The sequence below is a fragment of the Halichoerus grypus genome, chromosome 8, assembly GCF_964656455.1.
Source record: "Halichoerus grypus chromosome 8, mHalGry1.hap1.1, whole genome shotgun sequence".
NCBI classification, from domain to species: Eukaryota; Metazoa; Chordata; class Mammalia; order Carnivora; family Phocidae; genus Halichoerus; species Halichoerus grypus.
The window spans coordinates 127,013,729-127,034,677 of NC_135719.1; the positions used below are offsets into that span (position 1 = coordinate 127,013,729).

At 58.1% G+C, this 20,949-nt stretch overlaps 1 protein-coding gene across 2 annotated transcripts; it reads left to right on the forward strand.

Annotated features, from left to right (window-relative positions):
* Positions 1-30: 30 nt before the first annotated feature.
* Positions 31-19,663, forward strand: VASH1 (vasohibin 1). Of its 2 annotated transcripts, none has more exons than XM_036084333.2 (7): positions 31-1,602; positions 7,281-7,369; positions 8,511-8,570; positions 10,019-10,093; positions 12,781-13,162; positions 14,733-14,845; positions 15,743-19,663. In XM_036084333.2, exons 1-7 carry the CDS (start codon positions 1,300-1,302, stop codon positions 15,813-15,815), a joined length of 1,095 nt encoding a protein of 364 aa, XP_035940226.1. In that variant the 5' UTR covers positions 31-1,299; the 3' UTR covers positions 15,816-19,663. The 2 variants fall into 2 exon arrangements, with proteins under 2 accessions (XP_035940226.1, XP_035940227.1); XM_036084334.2 differs by having other exon boundaries at positions 8,514-8,570.
* Positions 19,664-20,949: the final 1,286 nt, after the last annotated feature.

A 20,949-nucleotide genomic window follows, 5' to 3' on the forward strand; every position in this document is an offset into this window, starting at 1 on the left:
GCCCTGGGGCGGCGGGGGCGGCGGGGGCGGTGGTGGCCCGAGCCTCGCGGAGCAGCCGAGCCGCGACCTGCGCGTGGACCCTGCGCTCGGCCGGCTGCTCTCCCGGGACTAGCGCAGCCCGCGCTCGCCGGGGCTTTGTCACTCGGCTTCAGCTCCATCCGCGGGCTGTGGCTGCGCGAGCCTCGAGCCCTCCCCGCCCCGCTCAGCCCGGGCAGCGGGAGCGCGAGCGGACCGCCGCGGAGCATCCTTCGCCCGGCCCGGCCGCGCCACCGCCCATGCCGCAGCCACTCCGAGGCTGCGACCGCGCGGCCGGAGCCCGCCGCTCGGTGACCTCAGCCTGGCCCCTGCGCGCCGCCCGAGTCGGCCCCGCTGAGCCCCGGGCCCGGGAGCGGGACCCGCGCCCCACGATGGCTCGGCCGGCGCTGCGCGGCGCCGGGTGCCCGCTGTCCGCCCGCTGAGACGCGCCGGGCTGGGGACCGGCGGGGCCTTGGCGCTCCCCGCCGCGCCCTTCCCCCTTCTGAGAGCTGCGCTGCTGTTTCCCGGGGGCGAGGGGACGGGGGCCGAGACAAAGCCCACTTTGTGCGGGGAGTTGGCCGCGGGCGTGGAATGAGCGCGTCGGCGCGCGCCGCTTCCCCGCGCCCCGCCAGCTGCGAGTCTCGGCTCCCAGGCTCGTCGCGTCGAAGAAATCGCGGCCCCTCGCCACCCTCCGGTCCGGGGGTCCCGGCTCCGAGCTGATGCGGCCGGGAGTCGCCTCGGTACCCCCCGGAGCGCACGCCGGCGTGAGCGTGCGGTATTTTGGAGAGGAATCTGTTTTCTCCAGAACTGGGACTTGGGGCGCCCGGTCGGCCTGGGCACCGGTGCCTTGACCCTCTGTGGCTGCAGGTCGGAGCTGTCTGGCCTCAGTTTCCCTCCGACTTTTCTCCTTTCTGCAAGCCCAGACTGCTGCCGTCATTGTTCTCGCTGTCAAATGGGGGAGCTTTGTGAATGAAGGCTGCCAATTTGGGGTGTGTTCTCTTTATCCAGTTTCAGAAAAAGAACAAAGCCTCTAAGGCTGACCCCGGACAACCACCTCTCTACCCCCTACTTCACGTTGAGGCACTGATTTTTTTTTTTTTTTTTTTTCTTCTTATGGAGTAGTATTTTATTGTACAGGAGCCACGCCCTGGTTTCTTAAAGGCGCCTTGCACTCTGTTTGGCCATGTGTTATCTCTGCAGCTGGTGTGTGGGAGGCCTCCTGTGAGCCACCTATTTTTTTTCTGCCTCCTGATACATACTCCCACCCCCGTCAAAGATTCGGGGATGCCAGGGGGGAAGAAGGTGGCCGGGGGTGGCAGCGGTGGTGCTGCCCCCACTGTCGCTGCCGCCCCCTCTGGGGTCAGACGTCTGGAGACCAGCGAAGGGGCCTCAGCCCAGAGAGATGATGAGCCAGAAGAGGAAGGGGAAGAGGACCTGCGAGATGGAGGCATCCCCTTCTTTGTCAACCGGGGTGGGCTGCCTGTGGACGAGGCCACCTGGGAAAGGATGTGGAAGCACGTGGCCAAGATCCACCCCGATGGAGAGAAGGTGGCCCAGCGGATCCGTGGGGCCACAGACCTGCCCAAGGTGAGGGATGTGTATGTGTGTGGATTGGGGGGGTATTCAGGGTTTTAGTGATGTTGGGGCTGGGAGAACAAAACCACACCTTCCTTGGTGGGCTAGGGGACCACTGGCATGGTAACACTTTAAAAATACAGACAGGTTGTACCTGTCCAGAAGAATTTTCTCTCAATTGCCACTGAGGTTCTGTGAGGTCCACATACCCTGTTTCCAGTAGGTGCTCCTCCATCTCTTTTTATTTATTTTTTTAAGTTTATTTACTTAAGTAATCTCTACACACCAGTGGGGCTTGAACCCATGACCCAGAGATCAAGAGTCTCATGCTCTTCTGACTGAGCCAGCCAAGCGCCCCCTCTTCCATCTCTTTTTAAATACCCATGTTTTGTGGGCAGGGCAGTGGATTAACTAACGAGTACACCAGCGTGGCTTACATCTTATTTGCTAAGCCAATGAACTGTGGGCAGAGAGGTAATGAAAGACTAAGGAGGACACAGGGCTTCAAGTGTAGAGAAAATATTTTCATGCCTCATCCCACTGAGTTCTCAGACAGCCTTGCAGAACGAGCGGGGCTTGGGGTCCCATTTTACAGATGGAAACTCAGGTAGGACCCCAGGGTCCCACAGCCAATAAGTTGCCATAGAGCCAGGACTCAACCACAGGTCTTCGGGTTCCACGTCCTCTGCTCTGCTGGATGCAAGATGCGGGGCAGTACGAAAAGGGCCTGTGGAGAGGAGTAAAGTTAAATCATCTTTCCGTGTAGGGCTGGCTCCATGATGGCTGTCCTTTGGTTGCGTCCCCCATGAAGGCTGAGGCTGTGTCTCATTCATCTTTGCCTTTCCAGGGCCTTCTGTGCGCCTCGCACAGGACAGGCACTGGTGTGTGTTTGCTGGATGAAAGTGCTTGAAGTTTTCGCATGCATAATTTTTGGGGTATTTTAGCAATATGGTTGAGACTAAGGAAACACTCTCCCCGATGCAGAAATGCCCAAAGAAAAGCACTTGGGACAAAGATCAGAGCCCAGTGCTTAGTCGTGCCTGCTCAGGTGAGAAGGGGACCAGGGACAACGGCCCTTCATGTGGAATAGACATGGACACAGCCTGTTTTGTTTCATTTTTACCAAGTTATTGGTGGAGCCATCAGAAACTGTCTTCCGGGAAAAGGGAATTCAGAGGTTGAAGGTTGAGCAATGGCCTAATATTTCCTGGGGAAATAAAATACGGATTGATTTTGCATGGCTACATAATTGCCCTATGTAGAAACTTGGAACTTATGAAGCTAATCCCTTATGATTGGACATTATTTCTAATATTTTATTCTTAAGATGAACACGGTAGCGAACATTCTAAGACATACATTTGGGGATCCGTCTCTGATTATTTCCTTGGCATAAATTCCTGGAAAGGAAGCATTGCGTCAAAGGATACGGATGATGGTTTTGATTGCCCGCCTCTCCGTGTGAACTCAAGCAGGCCCTCGACCTATTTGAGCCAGTTTTCTCACCTGTGCGATGGAGTGGAGTGTGGGGAAAATTCAGTGAGAGACTACGTGTCAAAGCCCGTAGTTGTTACTGGAGGTTTGTTACCTCTCTTCACATCTTCCGTCAGGAGGGGAGGCTAGGTTTCACACGGTGTCGGCGCCAAGAGGGCCAGAGCCCCACGCTTCTCCCAAACAGCAGCGAGTTGGGGGTTAGCAGACAGCTCTCCAGCACCTTGCTTATGTCTGAATCGGGCTGTGGGAGAGTGTGAATGGTTCCCTGCAAAACTGTCACCACTCCCCAAGACTAAAAAAAATCTGCCAACTCATTAGCGACTGGTCTGTAATGTCATCCTGTCATCTTCAACCTTCACGTCTAGGAAGGACACCCATGAAAAATGAAGCTCTTGGTTGGGTGTGGAGGGGATGTCATGACTGACAGTCTGGTGGGGTGGAAGGGGTCTTGTGAGCAGACTGGAAAAATTCCGAACTCTCCCTCCTTAAACCATGAGACAAAGGTCACAGATAGAGAAGCTGGACATCTCTATGGGATTCCTCTTGGACCTTAGCCCAGAATAGAAAGGAGCCCTAGAGTCTGGGAGGCACCGGTGGTGGGATCCCAGAGTGCCAGCAGCAGAGACGACCAAGCCCTGGGCTGGCCCCTCCTGGGTGGCCGTGCCCTTGGAGGCATTCTCTGCAGAGGTCACATCATGGCGGGCCCGAGAGCTGTTTTGTTGGGTTGGCATACTGTTTTAAAAGATCACTAGAGCCAAAATGTAAAATTGGGAGATTTCACATAAAGATCCAGATTGTGGGCATCTTTTCAGAAAATGAGAAGATCCGGGAACAGAGAATCTGTGATCCCACATAGCAGCTGGCTGCTGGAGCTGAGGAGTTGTTCCCTCTCTCCCAACTGGCCACAGTCCCCGCCACGCCCTCCCCGCCTGCCTTCCCCCTTTGTGCTACCTGCCCAGCCCCTGCCCGGGGCTCAGCCTGGGAGCCCTGTAGTGTAGTGTGATACAAAGAGCTCGGCAGAAGAATCTAGCATATTCAAATCCTGATTCTCTCATAACTGTTTTTGTGTGAGGAAGGCATGCAACCTCCTTGTGCCTCAGTGTCCTCAGCTGTAAAATGGGGATAGTAGCAACACCAGTGTCCGAGGGATTTGGGGAGGGATTGATGAAGTCAAGCATGTGAAACCAGGGGAGCACATAATGTGTGCCCAGCAAATGGAGCAAGGCCTGAAGGTGCGGCGGCCACGCGCCAGGTGCTTTGGGGGAGCATCCTTTAGAGGATGATACAGTTCGTTGAAGGGCAGCCTGCTTCCAAAAGGATCTCAGGTCCGGGAACAGTTCGTGTCCTTTCATAAGAATCGCTCCTTGATGTTCCAAGCTGCCACCACCTTTAAAAGCTCAGGGGCCACTTCTCCGAGACCAGCTGCTGCTGGCCTTCTTACGGTGGCTCTGGCCACAGAGCTCCTGCAGAATGGGAATTGGACATCTCCTCAATGTGCCGGCATCCGCACACGCTGACCAGCCGCCTTGGCCCACACTGTAGTGACGCTGAGCAGGAATCGAACCTTTGCCCTGTGCCAGGCCCTGTTCTAAGGCCTCGACGTGTAGCACCTCCTTTATGCTGTGAGGTTGGTTCTGTTACGGTGCCCATTTCACAAATGAGGCATCTGAGGCACAGAGAGACCTTCAGGAACTTGATGCCAGACAGTAAATGGCAGAGCTGGGATTTGGATTGAGATGGTCTGGTTCTGACCGGCTCTATCAACCTCCAGGCTGTCCTGCCTCTTGCCCCCACCTTCAGCTGCGGGCTGATCCACCTCCCCGAAAAGCCTCCTTGTTGTGCCGGTTGAAATGGACTCCACCAGGGAGACTGTCTTAGTAGAGTTCAGGACTTCAGGGGGTCGTGGACCAAGGGTAACCCTTGGCCTTGGTAGTGGAGGAGGAGCTGTCCCTGAAGAGATCTGGGTAGTAGATATCACTTACTGCCACGTACCCCACTTAACTACCCCTTGACACTTCCTGGCTCCTGGTTTGTAGCTGGGGGTCAGGGGGCAAATCCAGGCTACCAGTCCTAAAGCGGGCCTGGCCATTTGGATGTACAGAATCCTGCGTATTTGTCTTTGAGCGAATGAGTGTGTACGTGGACGTTCAGAAGAACAGCGTCGGCACTGTGCACTGGTTAATACACATAACGTGAGTCATGCAGCTGGCCAGGCAGCTCCTTCCAGCTAAGCCTCAGTGGTGGGGGCCTTTGAGGCTCCACTTGCGAATCCCACATCTCTTTTTATTTTTGCCTCTCTTAGAGTCCTTGCCTCCTCCCAGAGTAATCAATCCCTAGGTTCTCTGGATGGCAGGCGATGCCCTGACCCAAGGCTGGCTCTGGTAAGTGTCCGTGAAGGACCCTCTGACTGGAGCTCCCTCCTTGTCTGGAGTGTCTCAAAGGAGGACATATTTTCAGTCTCTATCCAAAGCTCCTGGAAGTCCCTGGATGGCCTCACTCGAGAAGGGGACGACCCACTTTGCCTCTCAGGGACCTTCCACCTGAGGAGGTCAGGCGCCATGCTGTTCACAGCACATTGCGAGGGAATTTTTCCAATTCCTCTCTCCCCTCCCCCTCACCCCATATCCCTACACGGGGAAGGCTAGGCCAGGCCCTCAGAGAGTTCTGGAGCTCATCTGGCCCACGGTGGTCAAGCAGGAAGTGGAAGAGCGCCCCTCCCCCCAATCCTGGGACTTTTATCCCCCTGGTGACTGTACGTGGCTGCGTCAGTTTGGGCCGCAGTGTGATGTGAAAGGGGAAATAGCTTCCTCCAGAGAGAGGTGTCCGCTGCTCAGGACTGCCCAGACAGGAAGGAGGGGACCAGCAAGGAAGAGAGGAAGTTCACACAGAGCTCTTGCTCTGGACTCTCCCAACCGGGCCTTCCCTCCTGCATCTTCACCCTTCAGCGTGAGTAGGGGTCTGTCTGAGCCTGTCCTTTGTCTCCCTGTTAGCAGTGGCACCCACACGTGAGTGTACAGTGATCACTGGTGTGTCACCTCCCTCCACATTAGAGCCCCAGACATGGTAGCCCTGTCATTTAAAAGGCTGTGCCCTGTGGGCTCAGTATCTCACGACAGGGAGAACCTCTCCCACCCGAGCCCTACCCCAAGGTCACACAGACGGAGCTCCTGCTTTACCCTTTGGCTCACACATACCCCTATCCATGCAGCCTGAGACTCTCAGCAGCCCCAGCCCTGCTGGGTGGGCTCCATGTGGGCTGGCGGTGGGCGGGGGGGGGGGGGGTGGTTAGGTGGGTAGAGACCTCAGGGGGAGAGGGGGAGACCTCTCTGTGAGGAGCCTGAGGCCACCTCCCAGCAAGATGTCCTGGTGGCCGAGGGGGAGCCCAGACAGGTGGGCCTTGTTCCTGGAAGTCCGGTTCTTCTACCTAAAGAAGTCTGTTTTGTAACCCCAGAGAACCCTAGCTGGTGCTCCGCTTGGCCACCTCAGCCTCACTGACTTGTTGCAGCCAACTGCTAGAATTCAGGACCCCTGGCCTGAGAAGGGGACTCCCGTGCCTCCACGAAACCCCTCCAAAGTGGCTAGGCCATGGCAAATAGATGCCCGGCAAGGCCTGTCCCAAAACCTGTTTCTCCAGCCAGTGACCACTGACCGACTCCTCAGCAGTTCGGGCTGCAGGTGGAAAGCCTGTGCCTTCCCACGCTCTGTGATACTGGGGTGCATTCACCCTCATGGAAGGAGCACTCCCCCAGCCCAGGCAGGGCCCTGGGGGGAAGGGGACACCGGGTAGATCCATTTTGATCCAACACTTGAACCAGAGCAAACCCAGAACACAAATGAAATTAACCCCAATACTGACATTCTTGTTGAGCCAGGAAGTTAATGGATATTTAAGATTCAAAACAGCTGGTGAGCCAACCTGTGTTTTTCTAAAATTATGGAAGAAGCATAAAATCGAAACATCAACATAAGCTCCAAATTAGGAATGCTGTCGAGTGCCAGGAGGGAGAGAAATGGCCTTGGTGGGGGGCCTGACCAGAACCTCTGGGAGCAGTTGCCGAGGACAGAGGGTCAGGACAGGAGGGAAGGGGGAGGCCTTCAGGCAGCGGCTTCTCTGGGGGAGAATCCTGGGTGTCGGGTGGGTGGAAGCTCCAGGGTGAGCTTCCCTCTTATGACCAGAGCTCTTTCTCCGCCCCTAGATTCCCATACCGAGTGTGCCTACGTTCCAGTCCTCTACGCCTGTCCCTGAGCGCCTGGAAGCCGTGCAGCGCTACATCAGGGAGCTGCAGTATCCTTCCAGGTTCGGGGTCATGGCCACCATCTGGCTGGCCTGCTGGTCCAAAGACCAAGGGGGGCCCATCTCCAGATGGGGCTGGAGAGGCATCAGCAGAGCGGCCCAGTTCCACAAGGCCCAAGAGCGCTGTTCACAGCGCATCTCTGTGGCCCTCGAGTGTGCTAGCAGGGCCTGGCCGGGGGAGGGTTTTCTTGGACAAGTGCCCGCCCCACGCGGGCCTCTCTGCCACCCACTTCCTTGTCCTCCGTGTGACAGGGTAAATGTCTCCTGAGGGGCCCGCTGGTGAGATTGTCAAGCCTGGGTCCCCCAGCCCAGACCTCCTCCTCTGCTGTCCATCCAGACCCAGCAGGAGAGAGGGGGAGCTCCCTTGGGGCTGTTTAACAGCTGTTTGAAAGGGATAGGGGGGAGGCAGGTGGAGAAGAAAAAGGATTTTACACTCCAGGAAGTAACTTCTACATCTTGGAACGTTCTCCTAGTTCTCTGCCTCTTTCTTCCCTTGTAGGAGGCCAGCTGCCTCGCATGGAAAGACCTGACCCCCCTTAAGCCCGATTCCCCAGTATCCCTGCTCTGGGCCTCTGCACCCCCTGTGCCTGCCCAGAGCTGTGTGTCCTGAGTCCTCTCGCTAGGCCCTTCCAGCTGTAGATGTGACAGGGATGGAAGGACCAGGCATGGGGCCTGAGCAGGAGAAAAGACAAGACTCATTACCGGAAATCAGGTCCAGCCCTTCCATTGTCCCAGTGGGGACGTTGTGGCCCGAACTGGGGAAGGCGGTTGGCTCAGGAGCAGCACCTGGTAGTTTAGCTGCGCTGGATGCAGCTCCCCAGCTCCAGCCTCCTGTCCATGCACATTGCTTCTCGGCTGGTTGGAAAACGACGTGCTGCCGAGAGCTGTCCGCTCCGTCTCTCCCAGCCCTGGCCGGCCTGGCTGCCCGCTCCACAGCTCACAGCCTGGAGGGGAGAGCTGTGCTGGCCTCTCCTTTCTGGTGTTCCAGTCTCGAGTGCCTTGTGGCAGCACTCTGTGGGGTTCTTACCGAGTCTGCACCCCGGGAGTGCTGGGCCCGGGGTCTGGCGGATGGGTGGGGGCAGAGGGACGCAGCACTTCCAGACCCAGCTAGGAAGCCCTTAACTGGCACCCGCAGGTACAATCACACAGGGACACAGTTCTTTGAAATTAAGAAGAGCAGACCTCTGACAGGGTAAGTTTGGGGAGCACCCTGTCTCTCTGCACCCAGGCTAACAGTGCCCCCAGCCAGGTTGGAGCACCTGGGGAGAGGCAGACAGGGACACTTCCCAGGGGAGCCAGCCAGTGGGGGCAAGTACCACCATGGGGCTCTTAGGTTGTCCTAAAGGGGGAACTCTTGCCCAAGATGAATATTCAGGGCTCCCTTGATGGAACATCCATGCTGAGCTGGGAGAGTGATGGGCAGCCCCCCAGCCTGCCTTGGTGATGACAGAGGGTGTCCCAGGTAGATGTCTAGCCTCATCTCTCTCTCTTTTTTTTTTAATTGATGAGCCTAGCAGGAGAGAGCCAGGCCTCCCACTCTCTCCGGTCCCTGAAGCTGCCCGCATATTCCCCATTGCAGGGGACCTGTCTGCTGCCCCATTTGCCTTATTGGACACTCTTCTAGTCACTTAGTACAAGGCCCAGTGTCTGCAAAACAGGGACCCCGCAGGAGAGAACACTGCATCTCTCACTTCCCATTCCGCCAGCCCCTGTAGACCCCTGGCAGGCTTCACCCCAAAGAAGCCCCAGAGGCAGAGGAGAGTGGAGGGTGAATGCCACTGCTGGGTCTGGGGGCTCAGCCCAAAGTTTAAAACCCTGTGTTTTAAAAATTAATGTGAATTTTACATCTTTCTCCACACACGACCTGTCCATGTTTGCTTTCTTATGAAAAATACTTACATGGTCTGCTTGCTCAATGGCTTAATTACCCCTTCTCAAAAGCCCTGGGTCGAATCCAGCCTCTCTAGCCGAGAAGCTTTGCTCTCACCGTCCTGCGGCTGCTGGGTGCTGGGGGCCCCGCTCCAGCCTCAGTGCGATGGAGGAATCCAGCACCTTCCTGGGCAGAGCCAGTGGCCAGGCTGCGTTCCCAGGCCTGGGAGCAGCATCTGATGAGGAGGAAGGAACCAGGCCTCGGGGATAGGCTGTCTCAAAGTGGCCTGAATTGCAAGTTCAGGAACAGGCTGGGTTGTCGCTGGGCAGCTAACTGCCTGAGAGCCTGTGTCTAGGCCCCGGGCAGCCAGCCAGCTGCGGGGGGAGCAGTTGTAATTAATTACAAGCTCTTTGGAGAAGCCATGGTTGAGTCAGGGGTGTTCACTGTGCTCCGAAAGGGACAAGAGCACTGCCAGGGTCCCCAGCATCCTTGGCAGGCTTTCCCACTGGCCCCCGCAACACCGTCTTCATAGAAGGCCCCCAGCCCCGTGGGTGTCCAAGACCTGCCTTCCAGGGCATGCCCCGCCCCCCCCCCCCCCGCCTCTTTTCCCACCATTCAGGCTCAGGACAGATTGGTAGGGGTCAGGGGGGTGCTGGCCCTGAGCTGGAAGGGAGGGGGCACTTCTAGACCACCTGCTCCCTCCTGCTGACCCTGCCCCACTGGAAGGGCCTGGAGGCTGTGTCCTCATGGTTCTGCCTCCCTTCCCCCAGGCTGATGGACCTGGCCAAGGAAATGACCAAAGAGGCTCTGCCAATCAAATGCCTGGAAGCCGTGATCCTGGGAATGTATCCTTCCTTGGCCCTTGGAGACTAGGGGCAGGTGGGCTCACCCTCTCTGGGCTCCAGCTTTCTCCTCTGGAAAGGGAGGGCTGAATGAGCTCCAAGGTCCTCCCAGCAGTCATGAACTTGGTCCCAAAGTGAAAGAGCTCTTGGCAGACTCAGTCCCCAGCACCTCAGTTGCTAACTTTCCAGGCTTTTTAGGCAGATCTTTTTTTTAAGATTTTATTTATTTGAGAGTGAGAGCGAGAGCGAGAGAGAGAGAGAGAGCGCATGAGCAGTGGGGAGGGGCAGGGGCAGAGGGAGAAACAGGCTCCCCGCTGAGCAGGGGCCCCAACACCAGGCTCTATCCCTTCCTGGGATCATGACCTGAGCAGAAGGCAGATGCTTAACTGACTGAGCCCCCCAGGCGCCCTTAGGCGGATCTTTTTTGAGTCGTGTAGACACAGTGACTGTGTTCTCTGAACCCCCAAATCAGGGCATATTGTCTCACAAAGGCTGTCGTGCCATTTCGGAGAAGCAGACAGTCTGGGAGAAGCCATTTAAATGCCCAAACGTTGGCATCTCCAGGACCCATTGCTTTGTGGAAATGATGAATGGGGTCTTTGAAACAAAACTGCCTCTTTAACAAAGCAGAGTTTCTGGTCACCCCCCATCCAATGGGCAGAACTGAGGCCTATAGCTGGGCCACCAGGGTAGCGAGGTGGGACAGATCAGCCCCAAGTCAGAGCAGGAGGCAGACAGGTGTTTATGGCCTGTTCTCTGTTCTGACTCGTCTGTGCCTTAGCTATAGCCTTTTGTTTCACGACAGAGAATGTTAGGCTTGTACACACAGAATAATACAGTGACTCCCATGTGCCCGTCACTCAGTCTTACCAGTCCAAGGCCAGTCTTGATTCATCTCTGCCCACCCCTCCCATCTCCCGCTTCCCAAGTACCTCCCAGCTCTTAAGTATTCCGTCTGCCCCCCAACCCCCGGTATAGGTGCCTGGCTCAGTGCTGCAGAGAGGGCAGGGGGCAAGCTGCCGAACAGACCTGGGACAGATCGGGGACGAGAACGTGATGGTCAGGCCAGGAGCTCAGCTTCTCCAGGAGGACCGTGATCCAAGGGGGCACTCCCCTCACCCCTCATGGACAGGGGCTACACACACAGGTGGAGGCTCCTGCCCACACTGCAGGAGGGAGGGGGGACACTCTGCTTCCTCCCCGCAGAGCTCACCTGAAGCTGGCCCAGGCAGGATCACGTGGTCCCACAGGCCTTTCAGAGGTTACCTGGGGACTGCTGGACAGGGAGATGACAAGAGCCGCTCCCATCTGGGCTGGGGCCCCTCCCCGTGGTCCCCACAGAACTGCCACAGCCCCCTTGTTTGCTGCACGCACAGCGGACGCTGTACCGAGTTTTCTCCTGTGCCGTTCCTTGCTGAGCCCTGAGCGTGTGCCCTGTTCATCTCTGTGTCCTCAGGCACTTGCAAGGAGTCGGGCTCAGTAAGTAGCCTAGCGACCCAAAGCACAGACTTCGGGGGCAGGCTGACCTGGACCTGAATCCTAGCTCTGCAGCTTACTGGCTGTGTGACCCCAAGCAAGTCCCTTAACATCTCTGAGCCTTGGGTCCTCCTCTGCCAAAGGGCCCGCTGGTCGTGCCTGTCGCGCAAGGTTGTTAGGACAGCTGAACAAGTCACTGCGTAGAGGACACTTGGCGCAGTGCCTGTTCAGGGTATCTGCTCCAAGCTCTTACCTGTTCATCCCCTTCTACGCGTGTGTTCAAGGACAGTTCACTGAGTAACTCTTAGGTGCCTGGCTCTGGGCTGAGCCCCAGACAGGCATCAAGGAACGTAGTCAGACAAGGTCCCTGCTCTCAGAAGTTTGCGTTCTGGCAGGGGACACAAAAATAAGCAAGCGGACAAAGAAATGAGTAAAACTGTTGCAGTTTGTGGTGAGCGTGTCAGGGAGGAAAGAAGCAGGAGAGCCGAGTTGCATTAGAAGGGGAGGTCAGCTGTGACGGCTGAGCCTGGGGCGTGAGAGGGGCCGGCTAAGGTGGACACCAACGGCCCCCTGGTGAAAGGGAAGAGCTGGTGCAGAAGGTCCTGGGTGGGAACTCCAGGATGGAGAGACCGAAGGAGCGCAGCAGGCGGCATGAGAGGTCGGAGCCGGCAGGCGGCCCAGGCCGTGTGGGCCTCCCGGGCCCGGGGAGCTTGGCCGGGTGTGAGGGGCAGTGGCCAAGCGCGGCTGTGCACTGGGGGGCAGCAGTGCGAGAAAGCGAACAGAACTGCCTGTGCATCTGGGAGGAAGTGTATGCGTGAGAGAGAGAGAACGTGACAGCACGTGTCTGCGAGCGAGTGGGGGGCGGGTGAGGGGACAGAAGGAGGGAGGGCGGGAGACAGGGCTGCGGGCGGCGGGCCTCTCTCGTCCCTCCTCCAGCCACGAGGGCTTCTGGAAAGCCCTGCAGTTTGCAGCGGGGAACTCACGGTTAGCTATTAATAGTTCGCCAGCCCTGCTTGACATCCCCGCAGCGGCCGCGAATGACTGAGAGCCCTGACCCTACAGGTTACTTTATTGAGCACCTACTGCATGCCAGGCTCCAGGCGGGAGGACGGGATGCGGGTGGGGCCAGCTGGGGGTCGGCCCTCGGGAGCCAGGGCGGGGGGTCCCCCCTGCGCCTCTGCCGGCCCTTTCCTTAGCAAGGCCGGCGGGCCCAGTTACCTCACCAACAGCATGCCCACCCTGGAGCGCTTCCCCATCAGCTTCAAGACCTACTTCTCAGGGAACTACTTCCGCCACATCGTGTTGGGGGTGAACTTCGGCGGCCGCTACGGGGCGCTGGGCATGAGCCGGCGCGAGGACCTGATGTACAAGCCGCCCGCCTTCCGCACGCTCAGCGAGCTCGTGCTGGACTACGAGGCCGCCTACGGCCGCTGCTGGCACGTGCTGAAGAAGGTGAAGCTGGGCCAGTGCGTGTCCCACGACCCGCACAGCGTGGAGCAGATCGAGTGGAAGCACTCCGTGCTGGACGTGGAGAGGCTGGGCCGCGAGGACTTCCGCAAGGAGCTGGAGCGCCACGCCCGCGACATGCGGCTCAAGGTCAGTGCGGCCGCCCACCCTGGGCCCGGCCACCGCTTCCTAGTGCGCCACTTCTCGGGGGAGCGCCACCCGGCCCCCTCACCTTGGCCTCCACCCCAGCAGAGGTGGAGCGAGGCTCAAGGGAGGTGATGGGGGTGAAGAGTCTCCGCGGCGGGGCGGGGCTTGCCTCCAGGTCCCCTCAGGCGGGCAGGCCAGGGAAGGCTCTGGAAGGAAGCAGCAGGTGAGCTGGGTGTGGGTGGAGGGCGAGTCTGCCACCCCGGGGAGAAGTGCAGGGGTGCGACCCTCTCTGGTGGAGCCCTTGGTTGGGAAATCAGGGGCTGTCTGGAGGGAAAGGTAGGGCCAGGTGCAAGGAGCCTCCGTCAGTCCTGCATATCCTGATCCTTGACCTCCCAAACCCTGCATTCAGTAGAGGACCAGGAGGAAGTCAGAAACAAGAAGGAAGGCATACCATGGGAAGACGAAGAGGGTGGTGGTTCCTTCTCCCTCTTGCCCACCTGCAATGAGCAGGAGGGCGAGGGGCTGTTGTACCCTAGCAGGTGGGCTGAGCTGCTGAGAAGCTTGCCCACCCCCAGCCTTACAGTGGGCAGAATCTTGGCCTCTCTTTGGGTGCCCCTGGGACTGGGGAGCCTCCCCTGGTGCCTGCCTGGCCCCTCCTGGGTGCTCAGCCCTTCTCCACTGGTCAGTCACTATGAGCCCAGGAGGCAGCTGGTGGCAGGGAGGAGCTCTATTTTCAGGGCAGGAAACAGGTACAAGGAGCCCAGGCGCTTGCTCACAGGCGATGAGGAGCTCGGACAGGCACTCGCTCAGTCTCGAGATGGGGGACACGGGCATGTCACAGGTGCCGGCAGTGCCCCAGCAGGGCCAGTCCGAGCTCGGCTGCCCTGCCTTGCCAGGCCCCACGCACGACCTTTTGCAGTGACAGCACCTTCCCTGTGCAGTGACCCTGCGCGGCTCTGGGGGGCTGGCCCTCCCCTGCGTACACCAGTTGCCCTGGCTCCGGCTGCTGGGGTCGTACGGGGTCTTCAAGGGAGCAGGTTAGACCCAGAATTGGAGCCAAGAGTTACCTATTCTTTAGCACTGTGATTCCCAATCTGTATGGTGCTAAGGATCCCCACGTTATTTGCCCCTCTCCGGCACCCCCACCGTATACCCCATGTTTTGAAAATTCAGGTCAAGCTGATCATGACATATAAAAGATGTTTCATTTGCTTTTCTCATGTTTGCTTAATCATACATAGCTGCCAGTCTGAGCTTCTGCTTGGCTCAAGATTACCAGTGTCCCCCTTGGGACTGGTAGGATCCCAACCCAGAACACAGACGTAGGCTGCTTCCCCAGCTGTGGCATTCACGTGGTATGGGTAATGGCCCTGTTCTCAAGGGCTTCTTACGGGCTCACAGAGCTCAGCGGCTTCCCCGTGATGCAGGCTGCCCGGCTGAGGAACCCTTGCTCCGGCAGCTTTAGTTCCTAGGAAACGGGTTTGGGATGACCCTGGGAACAGGGCAGCCTCAGGGCGGGAGGGGCTCTGGGGAAAAGCCCTAAGGGTGTCTTTGTTTCTTCCTCCACACCAAGATTGGCAAAGGGACCGGCCCTCCCTCCCCGACCAAGGACCGGAAGAAGGATGTTTCCTCCCCGCAGCGGGGCCAGTCCAGCCCCCACCGCCGGAACAGCCGCAGCGAAAGGCGGTGAGGGATGGGGTGATGGGGTCGTGCCTGGGGGAGCCTGAAGGCAGCTTTCCCCTCTCATCTTCTAGATCCCTGTGTTTTTCTCACCCTTTTCCCACCCTTCCCTATTTTGCCGCCCCCCTTCCCCCCCCCCGCCCCCCTGGCCAGAGGGAGGTGATGTGGGTTGGTGGGTTGCTGTCCCATTTCCCCGGGGCAAAAACCACACTCACTGGCCCCCTGGCTGCCCCGTGTGAGGCCCTGGTGCCAGAGCAAGGGGCCCACACAGAGGGTCGGAGGCAGCTTATGTGGGAGGGAGGCGGGGAGGGGTGGGCTCCTGCCAGACAATGAGTTCTCCCAGGAACACCGCTGGGAAAGGTTAACCTCAGATGTCAGCTGGTGGGCGGCTTTGAACCTAGCTTTTGCCCCTGCAAGTCTGGTGTTTGCCTCCATCTAGATGGCAGAAACATCCCATTAAAATACCAGGCCGCCTCCGCTCCTTTGTCTCCTCCCCAGCGGTCTGGCTCTTGCGTTAATATCATTGTCATTCAGGAGCCAAAGCTCCGGGATGATTAAGGGGCACAAGCAGGCCTCCATGGGCAGTGTCATTCCCTTCGACCCCGGGGGGCTTTGGTAGGGAACAGGCTCCCAGTGCGGCGACAGGGTTGAGCTGTCACAACCAGCCGCGGGGGGGGGGCCTCCAGCAAAGAGCAGGGGCCTGTAAGAGAGTGTCGGGACCACACGCAGGACAGCACAGGCAGGTCGGGGTTCCAGGAACACAGTCCCACATGGACTTTGCTGCTGCCTTTGGGGCACCTTGAAGAATGGAGGGGGAGCTACGGGGAGCAGCCGCTGTTTGTTCCCCCCCGCCCCCACCAAGCCACTCACCCCTACCCCTTCTCCATTCTCTTTTCCCTGCAGGCCATCGGGTGAAAAGAAGCCTTCTGAGCCCAAAGCCATGCCAGACCTCAATGGGTACCAGATCCGGGTGTGAGGCACGTGGCAGTACCCCAGCCTCGCCACTTCTGGGGGCCAGGATCCATCTGCCAGGACCAGCCTCGTTCGTGGGGAGGGAGGGGCTGGTGATGGGGGGCAGGGCAAGAGGCAGCAGGAAGGGCCTGTCTCAGCTCAGCCACCCAAGCTGCTGCCCCTCCCACTGGGCCAAGACCCCTAACTTTGGGCCAAGAAGCAGTTAGTATTTTATTTGGAATTTTTAACCTGATAACTGAAGTTTAAAGTGTTTGGGGAAAACTTAAAAAACTAATGGATCTGCCCACCGCCAGAAGGCCGGTGCTTAGGAGATCTAAGTCCCACGAGGCTGGGCCAGGAGGGGTGGCTGGCTCTGCTGGCGTCTCTCTGGGACTTGAGTCCCTCCTGTCTGTGGGAAATCTCCCAGCCCCACTAAGCCTGTGGCAGGATGGGGGTGGGGTCTGGGGAGGGATGGAGGTGTTTGTCCGGTTCTGCCTGCCCTGGCAGAACCTTGACCCAGGGAACGGGAAGCAGGGTAGAAATCATCCTGGGAAAGGTGTGTGTGGCCAGTATCAGGAGCCTGGCACAAGGCCACATCTGCCCCAAGAGCAGAGCCCACGGCCCAGGAGAGCCCTCGTGCCCTTGTGGCCCCCGGACAATGCTATGCGGGCTGGAGGAGAGCCCAGGACAGACCACTGGGGGAAGAGATCGCAGGCCCCTACCTGGTCTCCTTGCTTAGTCCAGCTCTGCCTGGTGCTGAAGCTGGGGGGCTCCCTGCAGAGGGGCTGGGCTTTGCCGAAGGCCCAGAGCTGCACTGGGTTCAGCGTGACCGTAGGGACTGAGCAGGCCTGGTGGGTCCAGGAACCGTGGCTGGGGACAGAGTGGGACACTCAGGCCTGGGGCTATCCCCTGGCAGTCCCCAAGGGTTGGGGGGAGGCACTGCTACTCCCCCCTTTCCGTTACCTCAGTCCTTGCTGTGAAAAGGAAGACCTGATCAGGATGCTTGTGCCTCAGGCCTGTCTCCCCTCCTTTAGCAGCCCATCTAGGTTTGGGGGTACCAGTGGCGATCAGGCCTCTGGCGTGTGGCTTGTCAGGGAAGAATCTGAACAGCTAGAGTCTGCACAGTCTGCCTGTCAAGTGTGAGATACCTGGCAGGCGAGTGAGAAGTGGAAAGAAGTTGGCAGGGTTGGGGGAAGGTTCTAGAGGCTCAAGCAACAAGGAGGTGGCAGGGCAAGGATGCAGCTGGCCACCACGGAGGAGCAGAGCCTGGGAACTGGGGAGTGTACGTGAGAAAAGGATGTGGGGGAGAGTTTAGAATCGGGCTGCTTGGGGAATAGTGAGTTCTCTGCTGCTGGAAGTATCCAAGCAAAGCCTGGATGGCTACTTGTCGGGAAGCTGTAGAGAGGATTCAGGTTATGGGAGGGTAGCTAGATAAGATGACCGGTAAGGGTTCTTTTCACCGAGAGGCTATGATTCAGCCAGGGCCTGGGCCCTGGAGAAGGGAGGATCAGAACTAGAGTGGTAAGCTCGCTCGCCCCCAGGGCCAGGCAGGGCATTAACAGGAGGGCTGCAGGGCTGGGTGGGCGCTACTGCTGCTCAGCTCTGCTCAGAGAGGGGCCCTGCATCGCCAGATTGTCTGATTTTTTTTTTCAGAAGCCAGAACTCTGGATTTTTATGTGAAATATCCTGACCTTTAAATGTTGGCAATCAGTTCAGAAAATGTAAAAACCCAAAATGAAAGAGAATGCCAGTTTGTAATCTCTGAAGTAGAGAGAGCTGGTGCTGGGTAGAAGTTCACTGAGATGCTTTGAGGTGGAAATCGCGAAAGTTCTAGGCTTCCCAGGGCGGGCTCGCCGCTGAAGCGGGCCCATGTTTGTCTTCCTCACTCTCCTAGCAGACCAGAGACCCACCCGGTCACCAGCAGGGGTGGAGTGGAGATTGTGCAACTCCCAGCCTGCTAGGGAGATGGATGGGGAGATGCGTGGGGCGAAAGAGGGAGGGAGGGAGACAGGATGCCTTTGCAAATGTGAGTGCCCATCAGGGAAGCACCAGAGGCTGGCAGCTCTTCACACCAGCAGCTTTGGGCCCAGAGCCAGGCCCAGCAGGAAGCCAGATGGGCAGTCCCTTGGGTTCCTCAGGGGTCACCAGGCCCTGGGGAGGCACCTAACCTGCACCTGGACTGTACCCCAGCCAGGTCAATTCAAGGGCCACTGTGACCCCTGACTCACCATCCCATCCCATCCCAGTTCTCAGGGAGTGGAGTGGTGGTCCCCACGTTCCCCACATTGGCCTGAGGCAGAGATGGCTCCCTTTGGGAGGTGTGCAGCTGAAAAGGAACGAGGCCTTTTCCAGGTCTGTGGTTGCCTCGTGCAAGCCACTCATCAGCAGGAGAGGGGACTCAGACACCCCTGTAGAGCCCAGGGTTTGAGGGAAGGCGTGTGAGAGGGGGTTGGGGTCAGGGAGACGGGAGGAAACTGCTCAACCCACAGGCTCCTTTGCCAAAGCCGTCTGGGGAGAAGGAAGTGGAATGAGGCCCACCCCTGTTGCTGCCTGCAAGAGGGAGCTGATCACCCTGAGCTGATAGCCCCCCGCACTCCCTTTCCTCGCTGAGCCCTCGGCCAGTGGAGGCCACCACAGGATACAGCGGTGCTTTGTAATTTCTGTTTAACATTTTCTCATATGTAGCAACCCCTCCTCCCCTCCTGAGCGTGTTTACACGGGCTCTGCTCCCTGGGGCCGGCCTGACTGCAGAGGTTCTGGGGAGCAGAGGCAAGGACTTTGGGGCCTTAGTCACCATCCCTGGTTTCACCTCATCTCACTTCCTGTGAGGAACAGGGGCCTGGCTCCTGACTCAGGACTGCCTTCCAGCACTCAGTGGGGGCTCCTCTGCCCCCAGCAGTGGGGGGGGGGGGCGCTGCTGGCCTTGGAGGCCCCAAGGTGAGGTCAGAAAAAGCTGCTTAATGAAGGTGGGTCGGGGTGGCAGCGACTGTTCCCCAAAGCCCAGCTCCCTGTGCTCAGTGCTAGCTCAGAACACTGGGAAACTGGCTTCAGAGCCTTCCCGCCCACCTGCCAGTCCTCTCCCTCCCATGGCCTCCACGCAGTCATGTTCCCTCACCCATGGCGCCAGGCCCCATCCTTCCTGGCCGTGGCCACATGGGGAGGGTAGCAGCCCCGTGGCCTGGGTGCCATGAAGCCTAGGGCCAGGGTTCCAAGGAGCAGAAAGGGCCATAGGTCAGCTGTGTCTGGTTTCGGGTCCTGTCAGCACACGCCCCATTCCTTCCATCTCAAACTTGACCTTCTGGCTCTGAGATGGGGTCCAGTTCTGGTCAGCAGCGTGCCCAGAGGCCCATGTGTCTGTGTGCACCTGGGTCTCCTGCCTGGGTGGCTTTCTGGCTTCGATGCACCAACATCCTAGGGCCCACCTTCTGGCCTCGGAGTACAGGAGAGTGCAAGCTGGGCCGGCATACTGTGTTCTTTGTGCCGGAGCAGCCCTGCGCAGAAAGCTCCATTCGTGCCCGCTGAGAAGCCAGCTGAAGGGTGGGAGGGGCCCGCCCCAAGCCAGGCAGGGCTGCTGCGGTGCTAGCTGCAAGCCCGTCAGTGTTGACCCTCTTGCCACATCCTGGTGCTCCTGAGTCCCAAGTTCCCCTTTCTCTCGGGTGTGCTTGGCCCAGGGGCCTGGTGATGGGGGCCGCCCCTCCCTTAAGCTTTGTGTTGGGCTGCCTGTGGGACCAGACTTTGTCCTTCCTGCTCTTCCTGTGTCAGTATTGCCCCTCCTCTCTCACTTTTACACCCCTCTCATTGCTGTGCTCACTTTTTTCCTGAAATGAATAAAGGCTCCCCGGCTCCGGTTGCACGGGCTGGGCAGAAACCACATGGAAGCCTTGTCTCCTTCCCCCTGGGAGCTGGGGCTAGAGCCCACCCCACCCACCAGTGTCAGCCTCGGTGGCTGCAGGAAGAACCTGACCAGAAATGAGGGGAGCCCCAAACCAGCCAACAGGAAAACCTGAGGCCCCTGCAGTCGTGAAACTTCTGGGGTTCCAGACTATCACCCTCAGCCTGACTAAGCCACTCTGCTCTTGTTAATCCTAGCCTGGGAGATCTTTCCTGCTGGCTGGAAATGAACCCTTCTCCTTCACACAGCCAGCCTGAGCCCCGCAGGCCGGCATCTGCTCCTCCCATCCCAGTTCCCAGCAGCCCCCCGGGAACTGAGGAGGAAGGAGTATTCCCCTAGGAGGAAAGGTTATTTCAGAAAACCACAGCAACAGGGATCTGAAGTCCCTGCTCAGCACAGTTACCCACAGTCTCAGCACAGAATCTATGGTGGCTAAAGCCACCGCCTTGGAGAACATCTCTGGTTCCACCCATCACCCTTGCTCCCTCCGGCTCTGGGCCCCTTCCCATGCTTTAAGATTAGCCCAACCGTGGCAACCAGACTTGTACAGAAATAGCTTTTAGACCCCACAGCTTTAGTTTTCACCTGTACCCTTCTTTCCTCTGCTCTCCTTTCATTCAGCTGAGAGTAAAACCTGGACTTGTAAGAAGAGGTAGGGTATTTCCTCCTCCTTATTCGTCAATCCTCATAAGGTCCTATGCTAAACAGCAAGACTCGCTGACTTTCAGGGGTGTGGTTGTAAAGCATGGCAGCTCAGAAGAGAGGCAGCCTGCTGGAATCCACGAACGTCTTAGACTATAGAGCATCCAGAGAGAGGCAGTTTTGCTACTTACAGGCTCATTTAAGTCCAATTTAAATGATACCCAAAAAAGACCTTTCAGTAAAGATAACCAGAATCTGTGAATAATGTGGATTGTACACCTTTACCCAAAGGCAACATAACGTACACATTCAAGTCCAGCTAAAATACCCAGTCAAGGGCCTGCGGGTAGACTTCAGTGACATGGGCTCATTCATAGCGGGGCCCCTGGATCGCTGGTGTACAAGTGAGGGCTGGGTCAGTGCTGGGACCAGAGTCCATCATGAGTTCAGCAGGCTCATTGTGGACACTGCTTAGAATTGGCAGAGACGTAAATATCATTGTGGACTTCCGGGAAGATCAGGACCCAACTTATGGGGGAGAGGGGTTACCTCATTTCCTGCTGCTCTGTTTCTTCCTGGCTCTCAGCATGTCCCGGCCTCATTTAGGCACACGAGTAATTTGTGT

Excerpts from the sequence above, each read along its gene's own strand:
- VASH1 (XM_036084333.2), top strand. The coding sequence starts at position 1,300 with ATGCCAGGGGGGAAGAAGGTGGCCGGGGGTGGCAGCGGTGGTGCTGCC. Across the intron at positions 8,571-10,018 it reads AAGAGCAGACCTCTGACAGG|GCTGATGGACCTGGCCAAGG; the intron begins GTAAGTTTGGGG and ends CCCTTCCCCCAG. Across the intron at positions 10,094-12,780 it reads GAAGCCGTGATCCTGGGAAT|TTACCTCACCAACAGCATGC; the intron begins GTATCCTTCCTT and ends CGGCGGGCCCAG.